This window comes from Erythrolamprus reginae, chromosome Z (genome assembly GCF_031021105.1).
Source record: "Erythrolamprus reginae isolate rEryReg1 chromosome Z, rEryReg1.hap1, whole genome shotgun sequence".
Taxonomy (NCBI): Eukaryota; Metazoa; Chordata; class Lepidosauria; order Squamata; family Dipsadidae; genus Erythrolamprus; species Erythrolamprus reginae.
In genome coordinates this window covers 96,079,126-96,103,138 of record NC_091963.1, presented here as the reverse complement: position 1 = coordinate 96,103,138, position 24,013 = coordinate 96,079,126, and the positions used below count along the sequence as shown (strand labels likewise).

Below are 24,013 nucleotides of genomic sequence, written 5' to 3'. Positions count from 1 at the left end.
ACCATGTGATTCAGTTAATAACAACAGCAAAAAAAGATAATTAATCAGGCACAACTCATTTAACAACCATCTCTCTTAGTAATGGAAATTCTGATTGGAGTTGTAATTTGAGAACTACCTATTTCTGAAACAAAAGTGAGCCTGGTTTCCTGAAGCAAGGATATTCTTCATTTTGCTCTGATGTAATGTATGTACAACTAAATGGAGATTTATTATTATTATTATTAATTATTATTATTATTATTATTATTATTATTATTATTTATTGGATTTGTATGCCGCCCCTCTCCGCAGACTCGGGGCGGCTAATTATTTTCCAGAGCAAGACAAAACCAGAAGTGTTATCATCTGGCAGATGGTACAGAATCATAAAACAAGGACAAATAGGCTAAAAAATAGTTTCTTTCCCAGGGTAGTAACTATGTTGAATTCTACGGTATAGTGCAATATTGATGCAATATCGGGTTTTCAATTCAATTGTATAGAATGTGAAAGATGTGTGTTTGTGGTTTTTTTAATTTATAGTTATAATGTACACTGAAGATTACATTTAATTTGGTTATATGAGGTGCAAGTAAACTAAACTAAACTAAGTGGAATTGTTGTTTTCAATAGGAACATCTATCAAAATATTGGCTTTGCTTAATGAAATGAGTAAAATAGATATCCCGCTCCACTCTGGAATGAGAATAAGATAATAGAGGATAATGTGTTCCACAAAATGACCCTACACTTAAAACTTTGTCCATCTATCATTGTCTTGGTTTTTTAAAATATATATTTTATTTTTTTCCTAAGAGAAAACGTCTCTTGGCATTAATAGAGGTTTCATTTCAAACCAAAAATAACTATATTAGGGAAAGGAGGATCAAGAAAAAAGGCTCAGTCCATCTCTCATTCTTCTATATTTTTCATAACCTTGAGTATTAACAAAGCTGCTATTTATATGAGGAAAATATAGATATTAATCGCATTAATGAAATTAATGTCACTTTTGCTTTGGGCCCAAATGGGATTGGTGACCCGATAGGACTTCCGGAGACTGGCGCACGTACACCCGACATGTGTGTGTGCACCCCCATGTGAGATTTTGCTTCTGCGCATGTGCCCGAAGCAAAATCTTGTGTGAGGATACTCATGCGGGCAAGATTTTGGCAATTTTTGCCTTTTTTGTGTGTGGAAAAAAAATGCTGATTCGGGGGCACGTGTGCAGAAGCAAAATCTCATGTGGGGGCATGCGCACACATGTCAGACGCCTGCGAGCCCATGCCAACCTCGGGATCCCAGTACCTGTAGGAAAAGGTAAGTGGAGCCCTGCACTAGTACCAACATAACATAATATTAAGCAAATAAGCAGTTCCATAAGATGGATCATGGGTAACAAACTGTGATGATCATTGTTTAATTTTCTTAAGTCCTGTCAGTTTGTCCATTGCTTCAGAATAAGTTTTTATTTAAACTCAAAGCTGCTCTCTTGACAAAATCACAGGAGGATTTGGTCTCTACCATCTGAAAGTTAAAAGGCAATCTCTATTTCTAGTACCTTTATATTGGGTGTATACAAATTGCGTAGAGAGGCCAGTGCCATGGAAAGACCTTCTGAGCTATAAGAAATCCAAAGCCCTTGAAGAATTGAGGAAGAAACACCAACTTTTTTACTAAGCCCCTGAAAAAGATAAACATTATATAACTCTAAGAATTCATTTTCATTTGTAATTAAGCCTCGTGGACAATTTAATATCATATTTATTAGCAGTAATTCAAAGTTAAAAGTGAATAATGTCTTAAGAACATCTATACTAATAGATGGAATATTTTAAATTTTACCCTCAAAGGAAAAAAAGCCAGAGTATTCATTTTCATTGTCAGTTAGTAATTTTTCTTCCTATCTCTCTAATCGTGAATCAGATATGTAAATAATCCACCTGGTGTGACTGTTGCTTTGGATCATCTCTCACTGAAATTAGGATTCTTCCAGACACATTTTTATGACAGTTTTAATGCTTCCATTTTTTAAAGATCCCGGACTTTACGAAAAGTCTATGAAATTATTTCTGATCTACAAATTATATTTCAACCATGGAAAAATACTTGAATGAGGATTTATCAATTATAACACATTTTAGAAGAGGATCTCTAATTCCCAGGTCAAACACAGATTAATTTTAAGATTCCTGTGAATAGTGCTCATCAGAATCAAAAGAGAGAGTTAAGATAAGAATAATCACTCATACTGTCCTTTAGTAGATCTATCTGCTGTTCCATTTTCTACATTTTTGATGAGAAATATTGAATAAAGAATGAAATTGCATCATCAAAGATTTAAAATTATTCTTTGCTGAATCGGATAACAACAGAAAAAGCATGCAGAAACATTGTAAGTTTGCTCTTTCCTTGTTATATTGTTTTGGTAGTGAGCTATCTGAGAATGGAAACTTGGCTCTCCTTATTAACTGACTAAACTACAATATACAACTCAGAAGGTAAACATTCTTTCTGCTTTATTATAATAGCAATACACACCAGTATACAGAATCCAACAAAAAGACGTTATTGGGGTTATTTAAGGTCTGCCTACCTTAAAGATGTGTGCTTTGAGAATATGATGGCCCAACTCAATTGTTTGCTGCCTATTGAGTTTTCCCTCTTGACGGGAAAACCAAAAAGCAAGTAAAGTATGACCGCTCCTAAAGAGAGGGGGGAGGGAGAGAGAAGGAATGGGAGGGGGAGGGAGGGAGAGGGAGGGGGGGGAGAGAGAATAAAGGTATGTTTAACATATGTAATAACAATCAGATCCTAGAAAAGTATTGATCTCATTTATACAATTTATTTATAAGAGAGAGTTTTACTAAATAAATTGAATTTCACTTAACTTATCAAATGCTATTCAACTTTGAATTTCATGAAAATAATCTCCTTGCTTTATACTGAATAAAATCACTGCCAGGTAAGTAGAGTTACATTTATAATGTAAAATATATTTATCAAGTATGAGCTTTCAGATGTGATTTTCTTGTTCACTATCTTGGTTATAATTAGAGCCCCCTGCTTGTAATTTTCATCGAATTCTTGTAGAGCAGAATAATGATTTGTGCATATATACTTCATATTTAAATCCTATCAAAATATTAATAAAGATTTTAGAACTAGCTACTAGTGAATACATTTACACTTCTTTTGATTGGTTATACATCAGTGGTATTTCTCTCTGTGTATGTCTGTGCCTTCAAGTCAGTGTTAGCTCCTGGCAAGTGCCTGAATAAGTCCTTGCAAGTTTTCTTCACAGCATTTTTGCAAATTTTATGTCATTACTTCTTCCTAGAACTGAAAATGATTTGACAGCTGAAAACATGCCTGAGACAGGTCTAGAACTCACAGTCTCCTGGTTAATAGCAGATTCCTACCAAACTTAATTGTCTTTTTCTTAGACATAAATTGAAAAATTAACGATGAGAAGAGAGCAGATAGCTTCTAGAAAGCACACTGTTTCACTCCCACTAGTATTTTATAAACCCCATAACACAACTTAAACCACTGGAATATTTATGTATACTTGTGTGTTTCTATACTTATATCATATTAACATTGCCATCCACCTCACAAAAACATTACTCTGGGTATAATATTTAAACAAATGTTATTTTATAAGAGTGACATGAAAAATGCCAAAAATATGATGTTATGGTTCAAGCATAATGAATTACTTTATTTGCTGTTTGAAAATATCTGTTTTTCATTTTGCTAAGATAAACTTTAATGGCCCCATAAAAGATGATCTGAAAGTAATTTATAAATCATTTCTAAAATTATTTACAATTTCTTTGGATAATTAATTCTTGATGGAGACATAAATGTTATGAACTTTCAATTGGATATACTCCTCCCAAAAAAGAATTTATAATCAAATTTGAACAATTATGCAAAATTATCTGCAAGAATTTAATTTACTTTTATATTATATATACTTTTAACATCTTCGTGATGTCAAAGCTCCGCCCATGGAATTCCCTATTGGGATTCCTCACCTCCGTTTGAGCCGACCGACCGACCGACAGCTCCGCGGCTCTTTTGCAAAGCTGACAGCCGGGCAGCGGGGCTTCTCGGTGTCCTCCCGAACCTGAACGCCGAACCCGAACTTTTGCCGAACTTCCGGGTTCGGCGTTCAGGAGAATGCCGAGAAGCGCCCCCCCCCCCCCCGCTGTTTCAAAAGGCGACAGCTGGGCAGCGGGGCTTCTCAGCGGCCTCCTGAACGCCGAACCTGGAAGTTCGGCAAAAGTTCGGGTTTGGCTTTCGGGTTCAGGGGGGATGCCGAGAAGCCCACCGACTGTTTCAAAAGGCGACAGCTGGGCAGCGGCGGGGCTTCTCGGCGGCCACCCGAACCCGAAATTTTGCTGAACCTCCGGGTTCAGCATTTGGTAAAACGCTGAGAAGCGCCCAGCTGTTTCAAAAGGTGACAGCAGGCGGCGGCACCCAGCAGAGCGCCGTTTTTGCGTCGTTTTTTTTTTTGCTTGCACGCATTAATTGATTTTACATTGTTTCCTATGGGAAACATTATTTCGTCTTATGAATGTTTCGTCGTACGAACCTCCTCCGGGAACCAATTAAGTTCGTAAGACGAGGTATTACTGTACTGGATTTCAGGAAAACAAATTTCAATGAAATGGGAGAATATTTAAATAATGAATTAGAGGGGAGGAATAAAATGGTAGAAGTGAGCACCCAGTGGACTGTATGAAAAAAGGCCATCTTAAAAGTCACTGGACTGTATGTAAGGCAAATAACTAAAGGTAAAAGGAAGAAGAAGCCACTATGGTTTAGTAATAATGTAAGGGCTATAGTCAATGAAAAAGTCTGCCTACAGGAGGTATAAAGAGTCTGGAAGTATAGCTGACAGAGTGGTGTATAAAATGAGACAGAAGGAGGCGAAACAGATAAGAGAAAAAGGTAAAATGCTTGGGTGTTAATTTAACAAATGTGAACTTATGTAGTTTCAAACACATATACATTAAGAAAAACAAGGAAATTAAAAGAGATATCAAGATGGGGAAAAGGAATTGTGAAAGTCTGTGATTAAAATAAAAGTTTTATCTATATTTTCATTTTTTGTTTCAGACATTATCAGTTTTGATAATTGAGATAAATAATGGAAGAAAGACATATCTAAATTTATGTGCTCGGTAAAAATACAAAAAACCATGAGATTTTTACATAGTGTTCCAAAGTTCTAGAGAAAGAAGAAACATAGGACTATCTGATTTGAAATTGTACTTTGCAGACTGTTGTTTAATTTGGATTAAAGAGTGGTGACACTGAGAAATATAAAGTTATTGGGTGGCATGACATTTATGGTATTACAAAATTAAGATTAGCATAAGTTCAAAAATTATGTTGTTAGATGTGCCAACTTAATAATGTGGAACAGATAAAAAATTATCCAAAAGTACCTTTATGGCTATCACCATAAGAATCATTTTATAGAAGAGAAATTATAACTAAACATAATTGCTGATTTATTAGAACTTTTCCAAAGAAACATGAAATCAAGAGGATTTTATATCAGAAAAAATCACGTGTTAATAGTTTTCCTGTGTAAAATTACTAGAAAGATTAACATGAAGTAAAATAATTTTTGGTTTTGAATTTGGTAAAGATTTTGAAACAGAATTATTTACATATGATTGCTAAAAAGTATAAATGCCTCCTACAAATTGAAATAGAACATGAACAAGTGAAATAACATATGGTAAAATGAGTTAAAAACTTGGGGTATAAGATACAGAACAGTACAAATGGAACAGTGGAATAATATGAATTGAAATTCATGTTGCATTTTTATTCTATAGATATTTTTTTATAAAATTGGGTATCATGGTATTTGTCACTGGAAAAATGCTTAAAGTATAGAAAGCTACCTATCAGGTGCAGCTAGGACGATACAGGTAGCTGAATAGAATGGTATGTTTACTGTTGTTTGCTAATGCACTTACAGTCTAATACAATATTAATGCACTCATTAGAGAAACTACTATATAATCACTGCTAGGTTAGGGTTTCTGCTTTCTGCTGCTTGCTCCTCCTCAGTGATTCCAATTTTGGGGGGAGGGCACATTTTATCTTACAAGTTCTAAATGAAAAATTAGATAAACAGTTTGATGAATTATTAACAGTTTTAAATCTGTTTAAAGAAGATGGTCAGATTCAGGCAACAGCAATTAAATCAGCCATGCAACTCGGAGGTTCATTAGAAAAGACTGAAGGGGGCATTAACTCAAAAAATTCAGTTACAACAGAGATGATAGGATGGATGAGTGATGATCTGAATCTTCTTAGGAAAGCTGAAGGAATTTGTGGAATAGACTTATGACACGCAACTACAAACAATTGCTAAGAGATATGTTCCAATTTATAGGAAAATTTACTAAATAACAAGTACTGCGGAGATATTATCAATGAAGACCTATGATTTGGGGGAGTGACATGCAGTTGTTTGGAAAGATCATGGTTATAATGTTAAGGAAAAGTACAGGTGATAAACTGGAAGGAATGACATTATATTAAAAATTAATTGATGCAATTCGATTCTGGATAGATCAGAAACTATGCTTAAAGTTAGTTCATGTGAGATTAGAAGCTGTTGGTGGACTTCCTGCGAGTTAAATACAATAGAAGCCTTTGAAGCTTAGCTTTGTTGTTGGGATTACCTGTTTTTTTTCTTTTACAGTAAATTGGTCGCTTTATTTTCTTATCTGTGATATGACATATTGATTTAGGAAAAATACATAAATTGTAGATTTATTTTGCAAAGAGAGGAATTATTATTGTTGGAATTTATTTATTGTTACTCAACTACAGGGGGTATTTTATGTGTACATTTAACATTTTGTTTTACACACAATATATACATATACATACACATATGCATGTGTGCGTGTGTGTGTGTGCGTGTGCGCATATCTCAAACGGAATAATATAGCTACAGTGGTACCTCAAGATACGAACCCCTCGTCTTACAAACAACCCGAGATACGAACCCGGGGTTCAGAAAATTTTTGCCTCTTCTTACGAACTTTTTTCGTGTTACGAACGCCAAACCCGAACTTCCGGGTTCGGCATTCCGGAGGCTGTTGGGAAGCCCCGCAGCCCGGGCTGTCACCTTTTAAAACAGCCAGGGGGCTTCCCAGTTGCCTCCTGAAGCCAAACCCGGAAGTTCGGGTTTGGCATTCGGCATCGGGAGGCTGCTGGGAAGCCACCCGGCTGTTTTAAAATGTGACAGCCAGGCTGCGGGGCTTCTCGGCGGCGGCAGCAGGTACGTAAGACGGAAAACGTTCAGGAGGCCGCTTTGGGTTTTTGGCTGGGAGGGCAGGAGGTCCAACGCTGGGGGAGGGAGTCAGGAAGGTTCTCCTGCTCCGCCCCTCAGCGAAAAACACAAAGACGGTCTGCCGCCGCATGACAGGCAGGGCGGAGCAGCGTGAAGCAAAGGGAGTCTGAAACCGCCAGCGGCTTCAGCTTCCCATTGCTCCGCGGGCGGTGGCAGACCGCCTTTGTATTTTTGGCTGGGGGGGAAGCAGGAGGCGCAGGATCGGGCCGGCGGCGGGCGCGGGGAGAGGCAGCAGGTCTGCATCCTGGGCGGGTGGGCGGGCGGCAGGCAAGGAGGTGCGACCGAGCGGGCCGGCTCAGGCTCCGGCTAGGACGGGGCAGGCAGCGGCTGGGCGCGGCGGCGAGGATGCGTCCGACTCGGGGCTGGCGGCGCCTTGGCTTCCCTGGCCGCCTGGCGCTGTGATCTTCCAATCTTCCCTTGGCGATCTTCCGATCTTCCCTGGCTTCCCTGGCCGCTTCCCTGGCCGCCTGGCGCTGCGATCAGGCGGCCAGGGAAGCCAAGGGGAGATCGGAAGATCGCAGCGCCAGGCGGCCAGGGAAGCGGCCAGGGAAGCGGCCAGGGAAGCGGCCAGGGAAGCCAAGCCGGGAGCAGCGCACCGCAGGCAACGCACGCTGCGATATCCTGGGCCGTCCAGGCTCAGCGGATCCAGCCACGGCCCCTTTCCCCGCTGCTCCCGGCTTCCCTGGCCGCCTTGGCTTCCCTGGCCGCTTGGCGCTGCGATCTTCCGATCTTCCCTGGCTTCCCTGGCCGCTTCTCTGGCTGCCTGGCGCTGCGATCTTCCGGCCAGGGAAGCGGCCAGGGAAGCCAAGCCGGGAGCAGCGCACCGCAGGCAACACGCGCTGCGATATGCCGGGCCGGCCAGGCTCAGCGGATCCAGCCACGGCCCCTTTCCCCACTGCGTCAGGCACCGCCAACCCCGAGTCGGACACACCCTCGCCGCCGCGCCCAGCCGTTGCCCGCCCTGTCCTAGCCGGAGCGTGAGCCGGCCCGCTCGGTCGCACCTCCTTGCCCGCCGCCCGCCCGCCCGCCCAGGATGCAGACCTGAAAAACGTGGAGGTTGGTGAACAAAGGCCAGAACTTTCGGCTTCCGGGTGGATGGGAGGAGCTAAGCGGCCGGAGGAATCAATGCCGCTGGGCTGGCAACATCTCCTCAATGTAAAAAGCCGAAAGAAAAACGCAGAGGCTGCAGGAGTCGGGATGTGTGGGAGAGATCCGCGGGAGAACTGGGGGGACCCCAGCCCATGCCTGCTGCTTGCTCTTCCGGAAAGACCCCAGCCCACACCTTCGGGAGCTTCCCAGCCGGGTCCCTTCCACGGGGCAGTGGCCACGGCTCCCCCCAGTTCTCCCGCTGACCCTTTCCACACACACACACCATCCCCAGCCTCCGCGCCGCCAGGGTTGGCTGTCATCTTCTAAAGAAGCAAAAAGAGGAGGAAGAGCTGGGCGCCGGTGGTGGCGGAGGAAGGTGCCCAGCTTCTCCTCCTCTTCTTGCTTCTTTAGAAGATGACAGCCGGCCGGTGGCGTAGAGAATGTGGCCCGGAGGCTGGGAGGGAGGCAGAATACAGGAGGAGGAGGGAGGCCAGGAGGGAGAGGGGGAAGGAGGGAGGGAGGAAATCAGAGAAGAGGCACGTACAAACTGCCCGTGCGTTTCCCTCCCTTCCCTTCCAGTCGTTGCAAGCCGGACAGTAACTGTTGACTTTTCCGTTAATCCACCCACGAGGCTCCCTCCGGGCAGCCTGCGCTGTCTCCCCCGTCTCCACCCCCTCCACCCACACCTGAACAAAATCCAAATGCCGGCGGAAATGAGGCAAAAGGGGTGAATTTTGGGCTTGCACGCATTAATCGCTTTTCCATTGATTCCTATGGGAAACTTTGTTTTGTCTTACAAACTTTTCACCTTACGAACCTCCTCCTGGCACCAATTAAGTTCGTATCATGAGGTATTACTGTATTTGGAATTGATAGTTATATTATTCAGTTTGATAGTTCCACATAAAACTTATATGGCTAGATAGGCAACCAAGAATTTCATGGTAAATTGAGACTACCCAATGATGATGGGTTTCCCTTACCAAATTGTTAAGAATATAATTTATCATCTCTATTTAAGGTAATGGAATTTATAACTAATTACTTTTCTTCTGTATTTCTTCTGTGAAATAGCATTTAAAAATGTTTTATATCACCTTTATATTTGAGGGAATACAAATCTAAACAAACTAATTAATATAGTTCAGTTTTGATGTCTTTTTTCAAAAGCCCAAAGAAAAACCTCTTGAAATCTCAGAAATAACGAAATATCATCACAGACTATCTTTCAACTCTTCTTTTTCAAATAGACCTAATCATTGTAAAGGAATCAAGTTTGTCTTTCAGAATTATTTTATACTGAGAAAATCTTGCCATACTGGCTCAAAACTGTCCTATAAAAGACTGAAAACTGTTTGGAATTTAATAATATGTCATGATATATCAAATTTCTTTTACAAACTTTATTTTATTTGACACATTTATAGAAAATATTAGTTTTCAAGGATTGTATTTTTATAAATTGCAATTCAGCATTGCATTCATTTTTAAAGTGCTTTCTTTCATTGCAGAATTGAGTTAATTACTTACCTAGGATCACAAAGAAACTTGATCTTTTCTCCTTCGTCTCTCCAAATCAACCATTCTCGAAATGAAGGATGCACAAACATTCGGGTCATATCTCTGCGTCTGATAAGAAACATAGAAAGATTTTCCATTCTTTGCTGAAAGTCCTCCCATTCCAAACTACCTTCAATACTCCCAGCATTGATAGCCTGAAAAATATGCTCATCTGTCAAAGGATGTAGAGATGCCACTGCCACATTCAAAAGAGGCATTACCCGGTCAAAGGAAGACTGTGTTGGAAATTTCATATTGCACTGCAGTAGATATACTTCTGAAAGGGAGACAGGCACTACCTTATAACTGGAGCTTTTTAACACCAAATAGCCCTTCTCAATTAGATCAAATGTGAGCTTAAGGTATAGGTATGATCCTTGACTCAAGGTTTTGAGATGAGAACTGAGTTTGCCAAAGGTTGTGTTGTCCATTTTGCCATTAAGAGAGATGTTATTTTGTATTTCCGAGCTGCTCTGTATTCGGTGTAGTATATAGGCTTGGAGATCTTGATCTATAGCTTCATTTTCTTCCAGTCTATCCAGGAATATCCTATGGAAGGGCAATAACTTTATTATTTCCTAAAGGAGAGAGAGAAGGGGGGGAAATGAATAACAGAGAACTTGAAGAAAGCTTACATGCAATATGTCACTGTATAAATACTAGCAATCTTTCACCTCCCAATAACATCCCAAACCATATATAATGGATTTCTTATGCTTGAACCAAATCACTGTTTTCTTTGTTTAAACTATTATTATTATGCCTTTGCATTGAAAATAGTACAGAGTACCTGCTATTAGGGTTACAATCTAAAAGATATGAAACAAAACAAGGGGTAAGAGGGAACAGGGAAAAGTACAATATTTATTCATATACAGTAGGCTTATTAAACGCCCAAGGATATGTAAAAATAACCTTTTAAAAATTCTAAAATCCATTTGAAAGAATAAGATGATTATGATTTCTTACATGTTCATATCTTCTACAAAGCCATGGCACTTTACAGATTATGATTATGGCCTTGGTCCAGAATTCACTGATACGAATGAATGAAAGGTGCAGGCTAAATTCTCACTTGTGTGTTTTAAATTATACACATCTTGTTCTTTATATGCTTGATTTGAAAATACTTGAAAATACTCAAGAACAGAGATGCTAAATTTCTGAACATTTTGCAGGAATTTCCCTAAGACTATTCATTTGCTCCAGTAAAATATCCAGCAAATTGAGTAAAATTTAACATGCTTTTCTAAAGCAGATTTTATTTCATAGATTTAAAGATGCTATATTATTTCAGGATTATTACAAGAGTAGTTTTGTCAGGTTTCGTTTAATAAGAATTCAATTGACAAATTTGTTGTTTATGAACATATATGGTATAGCTTATTATCTACCTGTAGACTTGTTCTAACTGTTACAATTAGCTTCAGCCAAGATGGAAATTTTCCAATGGTTTTGCTGAGAAATGATACAATTGTATCCCCATAATCTGGTTTGTGAAATTCAGCTTCATTTAAGCCATCAATCAATATGATGAAATCTTCATTTGGGATCTTCCGTTCTAGAATTTGTGAGAGAGACATAGAAAAATATATGCAATATTATACTAATTATGTTTTAAGCAATTATTTGGCCATTTATGGTTATGAATTAAATCCCTACCTTTATGAAGGTTTTCCAAAGGTTCTAGGACTCCCCTCCGGAAAGATGCAAGAGGATCTTGAACACAGGATCGCAAACTAAGCATACTTTGTAGGTGTGGTTCACGTAACAGTTGCTCTCTGTATGCAACAAACTGGGGTGAACGGCAGAGCAGGGCTGCTACATTGTGTACAAATTCTGGCACCAGACAGGTGTAGGCATTATCAGCTTGACAATAGTGATATGCAACAACCTAGGGAAAGAGAACCAAACAACAATTTCTCAGTGCAAAAATAGGCAAAACAGAGCTATCTCCCTTCCCTATTAGAAGTCTGCTTGGAAATTAATTTTTCCTGGCTTTGCTGCACTCTCAAATTATCTAGATCCATTTACAAATGGTTAATTGCAGTCAAAGACAAAAAGAGACCTGGTAAGCTGACAAATTCCAGAAAAAAACAGAAAAAGATATAACTTCTTGGGCTTCTTGCATCCAAAATTCTGTACTGCGGGGTCTGGATAAAGCAGTTGTTTTTTTAATCGAAAATGTGGAAAGGTATGGCTCCAATACTTTTTCTAATTGATCCATTGTTAGAGTGAAAGGCTTCAAACATTAGGCGGCAGTAAGCAGGTTAGAATTTGTTGATTGATGGGTGCCTCCACACACTCAAAGTGTACCCTATCCACCTTCTTCATACTGAATGAATACAGACTGGAAAATGCTATAAAAATACAATATTGGTTCTGAAACCAAAAGCAGTGGTTCAATTTTTTAAGGTAATCTAAGATAATGATGTCTGATTTTAATTGAATATGTCTGATAGGAAACAACTGAGCAAACTACGCCTCTCATTTGATAGAAGAAAGGCAGTGAAGATAAAGTGCTGAAAATGATTAAATGATGGAGATCATTTTCTGTCAGTTGAGAATGAAAAGAAGAAAAGTGTATATATACGAAGAAATTGTGCATGTGTCCATGTCGGCGAAGAGATTGTTGCTGGTAGCTATGTGAGTATATATTAAAATATACACTTTCAAAGGTCTTGTCTGGCATCTGTTTAGTATATTAGCAACCTCCCTTACTATATTTGGTGCCATAAAGGCACAATCAGATCTTGGTTCTTGAATGAAAACATTTAATGGAATAACCATTTCATACCTGAGCAGCAAGTCTTCGCATAGCTTCTTCTTGCCGTCTGCGCATTTCTGGAGTTCCAGGACAACTCCCACTGGTAATGGAGGGGTGAGCAGAGGATTGCTGAGTAAGGGAAAGTTCTCGATTTGCATCAACATCTGCAATATAGATGAATAGGAACAAATTAGAGTTTATCGGGTCTCTTAAGGATACAGAGTTGAATGGCAATGCTTGTGGTTAAATTCAGTGGAGGATGGTAGGGCAGAAAATTCTAAACTTATTCAACATATATAGATAGAAATATGAATTAGCCTAAGGAATCATGTGAATTTTTAAGAAGATTGGACAGCCATTTGTTTGGAATGCTGCAGGGTTCTCTACTTCTGCTTCAGCAGTGAGTTGGACCAAAATATCAAGGTTCCTTTTGTTATTCTGAATTGTGAAGAAAGAATTTGCTCTGGATTCTTCCATAACTCATATTTTAAAAGATTAGTCTCTGAAAGGTGACATAGCATTTAATTACTCTGAATGATTTTTTTTAAAAAATACCATTTTGTAAAGTTTTATCTTAGCAAAAGAAAAACAAATTGTATTAACATATTTTTTAAAATGCATTTCAAAATAAAAGTTTATTTAAAGTAATACAAAGAAGGAACACATTATCCTAAAACAAGCCAAAAGCAAGACCTAAATGTAGGAACATAGAGATGATGCAAATCAAAATATTGCTACATAAAATCAGGAAAGATTACAATGCTGATACAGCTTGCTACAAATGAAATAATACTTCTCCCTAAAGCCTTAGCATTTGAATAGTAATGTTGTCCATAATTTTCTATAAATGTTACCAAACTATTTTATAGAAACTGTGGATTAAACAAACCAAAGTGACATCCATCCATCCAACCAACCAACCCACTCATTCCAGCATGATCCAGGACATAGTACAATCTTCTAATGTGATCAATGTCCAGGCCAAAACATGGCAGATCACTTTTTACTCCAACAATTCCTTCAATCTGTGATTCCCTACAGCTTGTTCTCTGGACTCAGAATTGCCCAGTCCAGGCTGAAAACCCTATCTCCAATACTTGGTTTATGGGCTTGTCACTACAACAAATGCAATCAGAGTAGCTGACAAAGTGACTTGTAGCACACACTCCCAAAACAGGTGAAAATCTGAATCCAAATCCAAATCCAATCCAATCCAGATTTGACTAAATATATTAAAATTAAAAGTTAATCCAGCCATTGCACTAAGCTCATGTAGCATTAATCTCCCCCATCATACCAACTTACATTCTTAGGTATTCTATATAACTTAAAAAGTTTCCTACGGCAGGATCCCCATTAGCGGGGATGTGTTTGAAAGTGAGCCAGCAACCATGCACAGCTCTACTCAAAAATGTGCAGACTGGCACATGCACATGCATCCCCCAGCCCACTGCTTGTACAGGTCAGTTCTCTTCTGCCCCCCCCTCCCGCTGGGCCACCAAGCCATAAAGGTTGGGGATTGCTGTTCTAAGGCTTGAACTTTTCCCAGTGTATTCTTTTGAAAAGGAGATTTTTAAAAAGCAATTCTGTATTTAGGAGTGGTTACTATGATTTCCTTGAATTTATCCTCATTGTAAGCTTGGCACTTAACTGTTTCAAATTAAATTAATTTACCACCATGCACAGCCTTAAATGAACTGTTACAGACACTTATCTCAACTTGTACTGCAATAAAATTAAAGTTGAAATATTTATTGAAAATATGAATATGAAGTAGAAATAGTAGAGAATTGAAAAATGAATAGTTCTAGCACAGAATATTTTTTTTACATTTTCAAATATTATTATTCCAACTTTTTATGCAAAAATACCCTTTAATATAATATGCAATTTTTATACAGGAATGTAATGCTCCACTTACGTTTTGGGGATGCGTGGGGGCTGTCTGAAGCAATCTGCCTCATTCGTGTGCCATGACAGCTCAGTGCAACCAGCCTAGAGATGATTGCTGTCTTGCCAAAGCCAATATTTCCAACTATCACCACACCTCTGTTCACATTGGCATCAGTACTCTGTAAATGTACATCAATCTCCTGGAATACCCAATCCCGGCCAACAAACACAGACTCTGTGGTGATGCTAGGTACTTCAAAAAGCAGTGGTTTCAAAGAGATGTCGGGAGGTCTATAAGGCGCAAAACGAACTGCAAAGGAATAAAGAAAACATTCAGTATTCCACAACAGGCTACTAGCTTGTATCAAAAGGAAGTTGGATTGGGTTTTTTTCTACCTTTCCAGTTACCTTTTGAAAAAGCTCTTTTGAGAGAACTATGACCTGATAATCTCAAACATATAAAGCTTTTTCTAGACATCAACATAATTTTCAAACACATATTCCTAGAGAAAACCTATATGGTCTCTGAGAGCTGATACTGACTTGATGGCTTACAATCAACCAGTTCTATTACTATTAATTGATTTTATTAACTGTGATAATGTTGATCTATTATCAGTATGACACATCCGAACTGTGGGCTGCGAGTTTGACACTCCTGATCTAGTTGAAAACAATCTCTTTCCATCTTAACAAAAAGGAAGTTTCCCCAACAGTAGAGGAACAAAAGATAAACTCCCAATTGACAAGATGATTTTGGAAAACTGCAAGAGAAGGAAGAAAAGGCATTCAACTTTCTGCCACATGACTGAATAATCAATGCCTAGAAACAACAGGAATCAGTAGAAACATCAGAAGTTTTGTGTAAAGATTGATGACACAATGGAAGACACAGTAATGGTGGGAGACTGGGAGAGGTTATTATTAAGGCAGGAATATTTTAAGAAGATTCAATATCGTCACTACTGTTTGTCATTGCACCGATTCCTCTATCCACAATATTGAATGACTCAGATCCAAGGCTATTAAATATCAAAAACATCTCCCAGATTATCCTACCTCCTTTACATGGACGATCTGACGCTGTTTGGAAAAACACCATTTGAAATAGAATAACTGCTCAATATATATAGCCAAGATATTACAATGGAGTTTGGCATGAACAAATGTGCCACATTCACCATCAAACATAGAAAAATAATAAAAATTGAAGGAATCAAGATGCCCTATGAAAGAGTCTGGATGATATGATAACTACAAAACAATATTAAGACTGGAATATTTTAAGAAGATTAGAGGTGAGTACATCAAGAGAGTAAAGAAGATCGTAAAGTTCAAACTCAATGGAGGAAATACTATTGAGGCAATCAACTCCTGGGCAATTCCAGTCATTATATATATAAGTGGAGTAGTTGACTGGACTCAAGCAGAACTAAAAGTCATGGATAGGAAGAGCAGAAAAATTACAAAGCATCATGCTCTTCATCTTTGCAAAGACATTGACAGATTCTACCTACCAAGGAAAGAACCGTTGAACTTACCTGAACGGTCTTCTCCATGTCCTGGAAGGAGAGTCCAGCATGGGATTTAGCTCAAGTCTTATTCGTAGGGACTGAGTTTTAAATTAATATAATTAACATATTAAGTAGGTACCGCCCCCTTGCTGCCCCAGTACCTCAGTTTTAAAAAACGAATTCAAGTAGTAAACAGAATTTATTAAACAACTAACAACAACCATTAACTGAACCGCAACAACTGTCCATGGTTCAATGGGAGGGTTTGGACTCTCCTTCCAGGACATGGAGAAGACCGTTCAGGTAAGTTCAACGGTTCTTCTCCCATGCCTCTGGAAGGAGAGTCCAGCATGGGATATACCCAAGTTCCAGTGTTCAAGGGAGGGATATCATTGAATCATGACCCTGTAGTGTCACACACTTGTTGCAATACTCTCCTCCCGAAGGCCGCCTCGGCCGAAGCAAACGTGTCCAGTTTATAGTGTCGTATAAAGGTGGTAGGGGTGGCCCACGTGGCCGCCCTGCAGATGTCCTCTATCGATGCCTGTGTAGCCCATGCCGCTGAAGTAGCGGCACTACGAGTTGAATGAGCCGTGATTCCACTAGGCAATGTATGGGAACCTGCTTTGTACGCTTCGACTATACAAAGCTTCAACCATTGACTAATCGTCTGTGAGGACACTTTGAGACCTAGTCGATGTTGACCAAAGGAGACAAACAAGGCCTCAGTCCTACGGAAAGGAGCCGTGCGCCTGATATAGTTTCAGAGCTTCAGAGTTCTGCACACGTCCACCTTATGCCACTTAAGTTCCAACGGATGGGATCCATGAACGCAGAAATCCGGCAAGACAAGTTCCTGCGTCCGGTGAAAGTGGGTGTTGACTTTAGGTATGAACGTTGGGTCCAAACGGAGGATCACCCTATTAGGTTGAAATGTACAAAGGTCAGGTCTTACTGAGAAGGCCGACAGCTCCGACACCCGCCGTGCCGATATAATGGCCACTAAAAAAGCTGTCTTAAGGGATAAAATCCTTAAAGGTACAGTTCTCAACGGTTCGAACGGAGGAGCTGTGAGTGCTTGCAGTACCACGGAAAGATCCCAAGTAGGGAATCGTCGTATCGGTGGAGGATGCTTATTGGTAGCTCCTTTCAGAAAGTCTTTAATCAATGAATGGTGGGACAATGACCCGCCATCCTCAGATTGAATAATCGTAGCCAAAGCCGCTACCTGTCTTCTTAAGGTGTTGGGAGCCAATCCCTTCTCCAAACCGGATTGTAAAAACTCCAACACCAAGACTAAACTAGCATCCTGTGGCCGCTGATGTCTGACCATGCAAAAAGCGGTGAATGCGGCCCAAGTAGCCTGGTAAATCCTAGTCGTTGAAGGCCTCGGAGGCTCCGGATGGAATATCGCTCCCTGAGTGAGGGCGATTTGGTCGTCTGGGATCCTCCAAGGCTGGACAATTGAGAGCCCCATCAGGTCGGCGAACCAAGTCCGCCGCGGCCAGTGCGGTGCTATCAGGATGACCTCTGCCTGTTCCACTAGGATCTTTTCGATGACCCTTGGAATAAGTGGTGTTGGTGGAAAGGCGTATAGCAATTCCTTGGGCCACGGAAGGTACAGGGCATTGGTCCCCTCGGCTCCTGGTGTGGGAAATCTGGAATAAAACCTCGGGAGCTGGGCATTGTGCAGAGTCGCGAATAAGTCCACTGTCGGGTTGCCAAACCTGTTGGTCACTTGCTGGAACAGTTGTGGGGTCAGACTCCACTCCGCTGGATCTACTGCTTGCCGACTGAGCCAATCCGCCTGAGTATTGGCTTCCCCCGCAATGTGCTCTGCGTGGAGTGACGCAAGATGGACCTCCGCCCAGTCGAAGATGAGTTGCGTTTCCCCCATCAACCTGAGAGATCTGGTCCCTCCTTGGTGGTTGAGGTGCGCCCTGGTCGCAACGTTGTCCGTACGAACCAACACATGCTTTCCCTGGAGAAGTGGTGTGAAGGTTAGCAAGGCAAGGCGCACAGCTTTTAGCTCCAGGAAATTGATATTCACTGGAATCAAGTCCTGAGGAAGCCACAACCCCTGAGTTACATGATGGTCCACATGGGCTCCCCAACCCAGGAAACTGGCATCCGTAGTCACAATGATGTGTTGTAGGTGGCCAAAGGGGGACCCTTGATGTATCGCCCGGGACTTCCACCATTTTAGGGAGTCTCGCAGGCCTCATCCTATCGTAATTAATCTGTGTGTGTGACTCACATGTCGCTTTTGGTATGGAAGCAATGTCCATTGTAGCGTGCGGAAATGATACCGTGCCCAGGGGACGATGTCCACGCATGACACTAGAGTCCCTAGGACCTTAGATAAAAAGGCCAGCGGTACCATCCTCTGATGTTGTAATTTGGTGACTAAGTCCTGAACGTTGCGCTGTCTCTCTGGAGATAGGTAAACCCTCCTGGCGATGGTGTCTATAACGGAGCCGAGATGGGTGATAGTGGTGGTGGGAGAAAAATGACTTTTTGCCTCATTTATTGTAAAGCCATGTTCCTGCAACAGCGCTACCGTGTCCCATAGATCCTGCCGCGCGGTCGCCAGATCCCTGGACAGTACGAGGATGTCATCCAAGTAAGCTAAAAGTCTTATTGACTGGGACCGTAAGGAGGCGATTAGCGAATCCAGGAGCTTGGTGAAGGTACACGGTGCGGAAGAGAGGCCAAAAGGCATCGCCCGGTACTGATAGTGATTCCCCTGGACATAAAAGCGGAGGTATCTCCGGTGCTCCGGATGAATGGGCACGTGCAAATACGCCTCCTTCAGGTCGATGGATGACATGAGATCTCGAGGCCGGATTGACGCCAGGATAGTGCGAAGGAAGGCCATTTTGAATCTGCGGTATAACACGTACCTGTTTAGGTGCTTCAGATTCAGAATGAGCCTGCAACCTCCCGATGTCTTGGGTACTATGAAGACCCTGGAGTAGAACCCCATGCCCTCCATCTGGGCTGGCACTCTCTCGATGGCTTGGATCTCTAGGAGATGCGCAATCTCTTGTTCTAGTAATGTCCGTTTGGTAACGTCTTTGGGCACTGGACATGACACAAAATGGGTAGGCGGAATATGAAGGAATTCCAGGCGTAGGCCCCGGGTCACTGTGTCCAAGACCCAAGCGTCGGAGGATGTGGTCCTCCAGGCGGTAAAAAACCTTTGGAGTTTCCCCCCCAAAGGGACCTGCCCTATGTAGTCACTTGGCTCGACGGAAGCCTCGTTGATTGGAACCGCGAAAGGGACGTCTCGCCTGCTGGTATCCTCTGCCTCGGTCTTGGAAGTAGGTCCTATCACCCCGGTACGAATAGGACTGACCATATTGACCTTGTGAATACGGTCTGGAGGCCTGGGTGGTCCCGGAAGTTGGGTCCCACCGAACGGGCTGTCGGCGTCGATACGGGGTATTATTGCGATCCTGGCGCCTAGAGGATCTGGGGAGGATCTTCCTCTTGTCCTTGTCCTCCACAAGGAGTGATTCCAACACCTCCCCGAACAATTTTGTGCCCTGGAAAGGGGCAGATGACAGGCGCCATTTTGACTTGGCATCCGCTTGCCAATGTCGGAGCCAAAGGAGGCGTCGAGAAGAAATTGTGGAAGCCATGCCCCTTGCGGAAAACTTCGCCGCATGCAAGGTGGCATCTGCGGAGAATTCGGCCGCCGCTAGGAGCTTGTTTAGATCCTGCTTCAGACGAGAATCCTCAGGCCCCATCCTAGTCTGTACCTCCTGAAGCCACATGATGGATGCCCTGTTGAAGATGGATGCAGTAGATGCAGCCCGCAGGGCCCATGCTGCCATTTGATGGGCCTTTTTCAGGAGCGTCTCAGCCCGTCTCTCATCAGGCTTGAGACTGTCTGCAGTCTCAGAAGGGACGACGGCATTGGACACCAGTGTGGCTACCGGCTTGTCCACTGGTGGAAACTGTAACAGGTTCTCCATCTCGTCGTCGAATGTATAGAAATGACACTCCACCATGGAGGGGCCCTGCCCCGCTGCTGGGTGCTGCCAGGTGCGCTTAATGTTTTCTAAGAATATCTCCATTGCAGGTACGGTGTCGGATTCCCTAGGTTGCTCCTTACACAGGGAGGCAGAAGTCCTAAGTCCATCCCCTGCATCTGTAGGTACAGTCGCACCTGGAACATCTAAGGCTTGCTTTACCTTGTGCAAAAGCACCCTAAACAACGTTGGCTTAAACAGTCCCGCGGGAGCTGGTTGTTCTGGAAAGGTATAATCATCATCAGACAGTTCATTGTTCCCATGCTCACTGTCTTCTTCCAGAAACCCAGTGTCTCCCGCCAACGAGTCCAGCCCAGGAGGGGGCGGTGGTGCTGACCAAAGATCCCTGGGCTGGTACGGTTGTGGCAATGGAGGTGTTACACGCTGGGCGCCAACCACCATTCCCTGCGCATAGGCGTTGGCAATAATGTCCTGCAGGGATGGGGGCATCACCTTGGGATCTAAGCCCTGCAGCCGTAGGTGTAAAGGATGTAGAAGGAGCCCCAGTCACCTGTGATCCAGCAGGAGGCCCATATAAGGGTTGGCTAATTGAGGCAGGCCTCTCTGGTCTGACATGAGGCGAGGGCAACGGTGGAGTTGGGCATGGCAAGGCCTGACGGTCTGGGGACCAATCTCTTTCTGAGGCAGAGCCCAAAGTCCCTAATGGCAATGACCCCACTGGTGGAATTGGTTGAAAGTGGGGTATATGGAGAACCCCTGAAACTGGAGAAGACAATGCTGCATCCAAGCGTTGCTCTAACGCTTTTATTTTCCTCTCAGCTTCCTTCAAGGAGGAGGATGACTGGGAAGACTTGGCCTTGGCCTTAGAGGAAGACTTCTCCTTGCCCTTGGAGGACACCGGAGCAGACTGGGGTTGCTCCTGTCCCTGATGCACCTGCTGGTCGGCCATCCTTATCAAAGTAATGGGGCAGCGTTTACTCACAAATGTTTGTTTGGAAGAATTAAGCCAGAAGTCACATACATCGAGACTGATTCTCCCTCGCAAGTGACTGCAATAACTGTCTGCCGTTGCTCACCTCACGTGAGACTCTTAACCAATGGGCATGTTGCCGGGCAGATTACTAGCCCGGCTCCTGGCTCTCCGCCAAAGCGCGCCGAAAATCGGGCGGGAATTCCCCCCCCGCGCGTCAATTAGCCACAAAAATGGCGGGCGCGAGTGATTGCTGCCCTTTGGGGGTGAGACTTCCCCTGGCAGCGGTGTGCACTGCCGTTAATCGCCATGGCTTTTGGCTGTCAACATGCCCGGGTGTTTTCCGGCTCGCCGCTTATGTATCCTGCGGCAGCTCGCTCTCCCTGCGGCTTCGGCTGGGCGCGCTCTGATTAATCAGCTGGGAGGCGCTCCGGATGCCTCTCCCGGCGTCAGCTGAGAAGCGCGCCTGCCGCTTGTCCCAGACTGAACCGTCTTTCCGCCGCCCCCTTAAGTGGGTAGGGGGCGGACCCCTCCCACTTGGGGTGAACAAGCCAGATATGGCCACGGAGGTCAGGGATCTCCGGCTCAACCTTCCTCTTCAGGGCAGTACTCGCGGGGAGAAGAGGCCCCATAAGGAGAACGATGGGGCGCTGCCCGCGGAGGGCAGAAACCCCTTAACGCTGTAAAGACCTGTAAAGACATAAACAACAGCATTAAAAACGGTAATTCATTATATTACATTTATTATATTTATTACAATACAGTTTTGAAATCTACTCCCTCAGGAGCAAGAAACTCAGCGTCCCTATCCTAGACTGAGTTTTTTAAAACTGAGGTACTGGGGCAGCAAGGGGGCGGTACCTACTTAATATGTTAATTATATTAATTTAAAACTCAGTCCCTACGAATAAGACTTGAGCTAAATCCCATGCTGGACTCTCCTTCCAGAGGCATGGGAGAAAGAGGTGTGCATGGAATATTGCAAGTACATCAGAAAGTTGAAGACAAAAAATGATTTTGGAAGAATATCTGAAGGACAATGAAGAAGATGTACTGAAATTAGTATTTCAGGAAGGCTTATTGACTATATTGAAGAAATGGCCTACAAGAAAGACTAAATTAAAAATACAATGGAGGCATGGTAAGACAAAGCCCTATATGGTCAATAAATTTAAAAAATCACCAGGAAAAGAAGATAAATTGAAGAACGGGAACAAGGGACTAAAACTGGCTGCATAAGGCCAGTCTTAAGAACAAATGCGTATAAAACCAAAATTGAGAAGACAACAACAGACAGTAAGTGCTGCATATGTAAAAAAAGCTGAAGAAATAGTGGATCACCTGGTAAGTTACTGCAAGAAGATTGCACAGACTGATTGCAAGCAATGGCAGTAGCAATAATAGTGCATTAAAAAATCTGCAAGAAATATCACATGCCTGCTGGGATCATAAAATAGATAAAAGTCATAGAAAATTAGGATGCATTAAAATAGATAGACATCTGCCACATAACATCCCAGACTTAACAATTGTTTATCACAAATACAAAAATGTATAGATAGTGGATACGGCAGTACCTGGCAAAATAGAAGAAAAAGAACTGGAGAAGATAACAAAATACAAAGACATAGAAACAGAACGACTGTGGCAAAAGCAAACTAGATAATACCCAATAGTAATAGGGGCCTTGGGTTCAAGCCCAAAACAACTGGAGCATCACTTGAACATCATTAACATTGACCTATTCACCATCAGCCAATTGCAGAAGGCAGCTTTACATCCTCTGATGATATCTGTAACATCATTAAACATCCAGATCTGCCTATCTCATCTCTTTGAAAGGACTTGATAGGTAGGCAAAATGCCAAACCCAGTGTGAACATCTGGTTGACTGTGCAACAAATCATAATAATCTTAGTCTACTAGAAATGTTTACTGAAGATTAATTCCTTTAGGAATCTCCCTGCAGAACAGAAATATTCTTCATCTCAGAACAAGCAGTAGTTGTGTCTCTAAAAAGAAAAAGACTGCTGCCCCAATCTATCCCTAGCTCTAACATGTTTTATATCTTTTTGTTCCTACCTAGCTCAGAAAGGAGCAAAGGAAACTGGAAACCATGTCATAAGATCTGTGAGTTAGTCTCAAGGATTAGATTTCACCTTCCGACCTCATTTTCTCCACCTAAGTAATCCTTCTAACTGCTTATTATGTTTTTATTTCCTCACATTTTTGAGCCATTCTAATTGGAAGACTCTGAACCCCTTTTGATTTGCTAGCAGTAATGGGATTTAAAATCATGCATCATAAAGAACAACAAATGCTATAACTTGTTTTTCCCACATAGCACACATGTAATTCAACATTCCATTTCTTTCCCAAATGCCCTCTGAAAAGTGGCTTGAAAATAGTGATTATATTTTATATTTAAGGTACTAAATTCAATTTTCAGTATTAAGATAGGTTTGGTGAGGAGATTGCTATCACAACTCACAGTGGAAGAGCATATTTCCAAAATATTTTTTAAAAAATCTGTATTGGTAAAGGAACTGATAAAAGTCTGAATCACATGATCTCTACCTCTTAGATCCTGTTGTGTGCGAGTACCAGCCATACTTTGACGAGGCATCCTGAGAGATGTTCGTAGAGGAGCATGCCTCTGTTCATCTAAGTAAGCTAGATCTTCCAAGTGGGCTGAGCTGGTGGCTGTCCATAAGAAATAATCAGATATATTCATAAATATATTATATAAAGTATAAATTAAGACCTTTAAATCTGATACTAAATATTGTCTTTCTTTTGATTATAGTTCTAATATGCAACTCTTATTTATAAAACTTTGTAAAT

At 42.0% G+C, this 24,013-nt stretch overlaps 1 protein-coding gene across 1 annotated transcript in view; it reads right to left on the bottom strand.

Moving 5' to 3' along the window:
- Window positions 1-24,013, bottom strand: part of TANC2 (tetratricopeptide repeat, ankyrin repeat and coiled-coil containing 2) — a 257,730-nt gene that overhangs the window by 57,223 nt on the left and 176,494 nt on the right. Inside the window, exons 9-16 of the mRNA XM_070729274.1 lie at window positions 23,747-23,872; window positions 14,716-14,997; window positions 12,825-12,958; window positions 11,690-11,921; window positions 11,422-11,588; window positions 9,998-10,605; window positions 2,579-2,687; window positions 1,544-1,666 (exon numbers count right to left, since the gene is read on the bottom strand). Coding sequence (XP_070585375.1) covers window positions 1,544-1,666; window positions 2,579-2,687; window positions 9,998-10,605; window positions 11,422-11,588; window positions 11,690-11,921; window positions 12,825-12,958; window positions 14,716-14,997; window positions 23,747-23,872 — 1,781 coding nt within the window. The remainder of the gene's footprint in view (window positions 1-1,543; window positions 1,667-2,578; window positions 2,688-9,997; window positions 10,606-11,421; window positions 11,589-11,689; window positions 11,922-12,824; window positions 12,959-14,715; window positions 14,998-23,746; window positions 23,873-24,013) is intronic.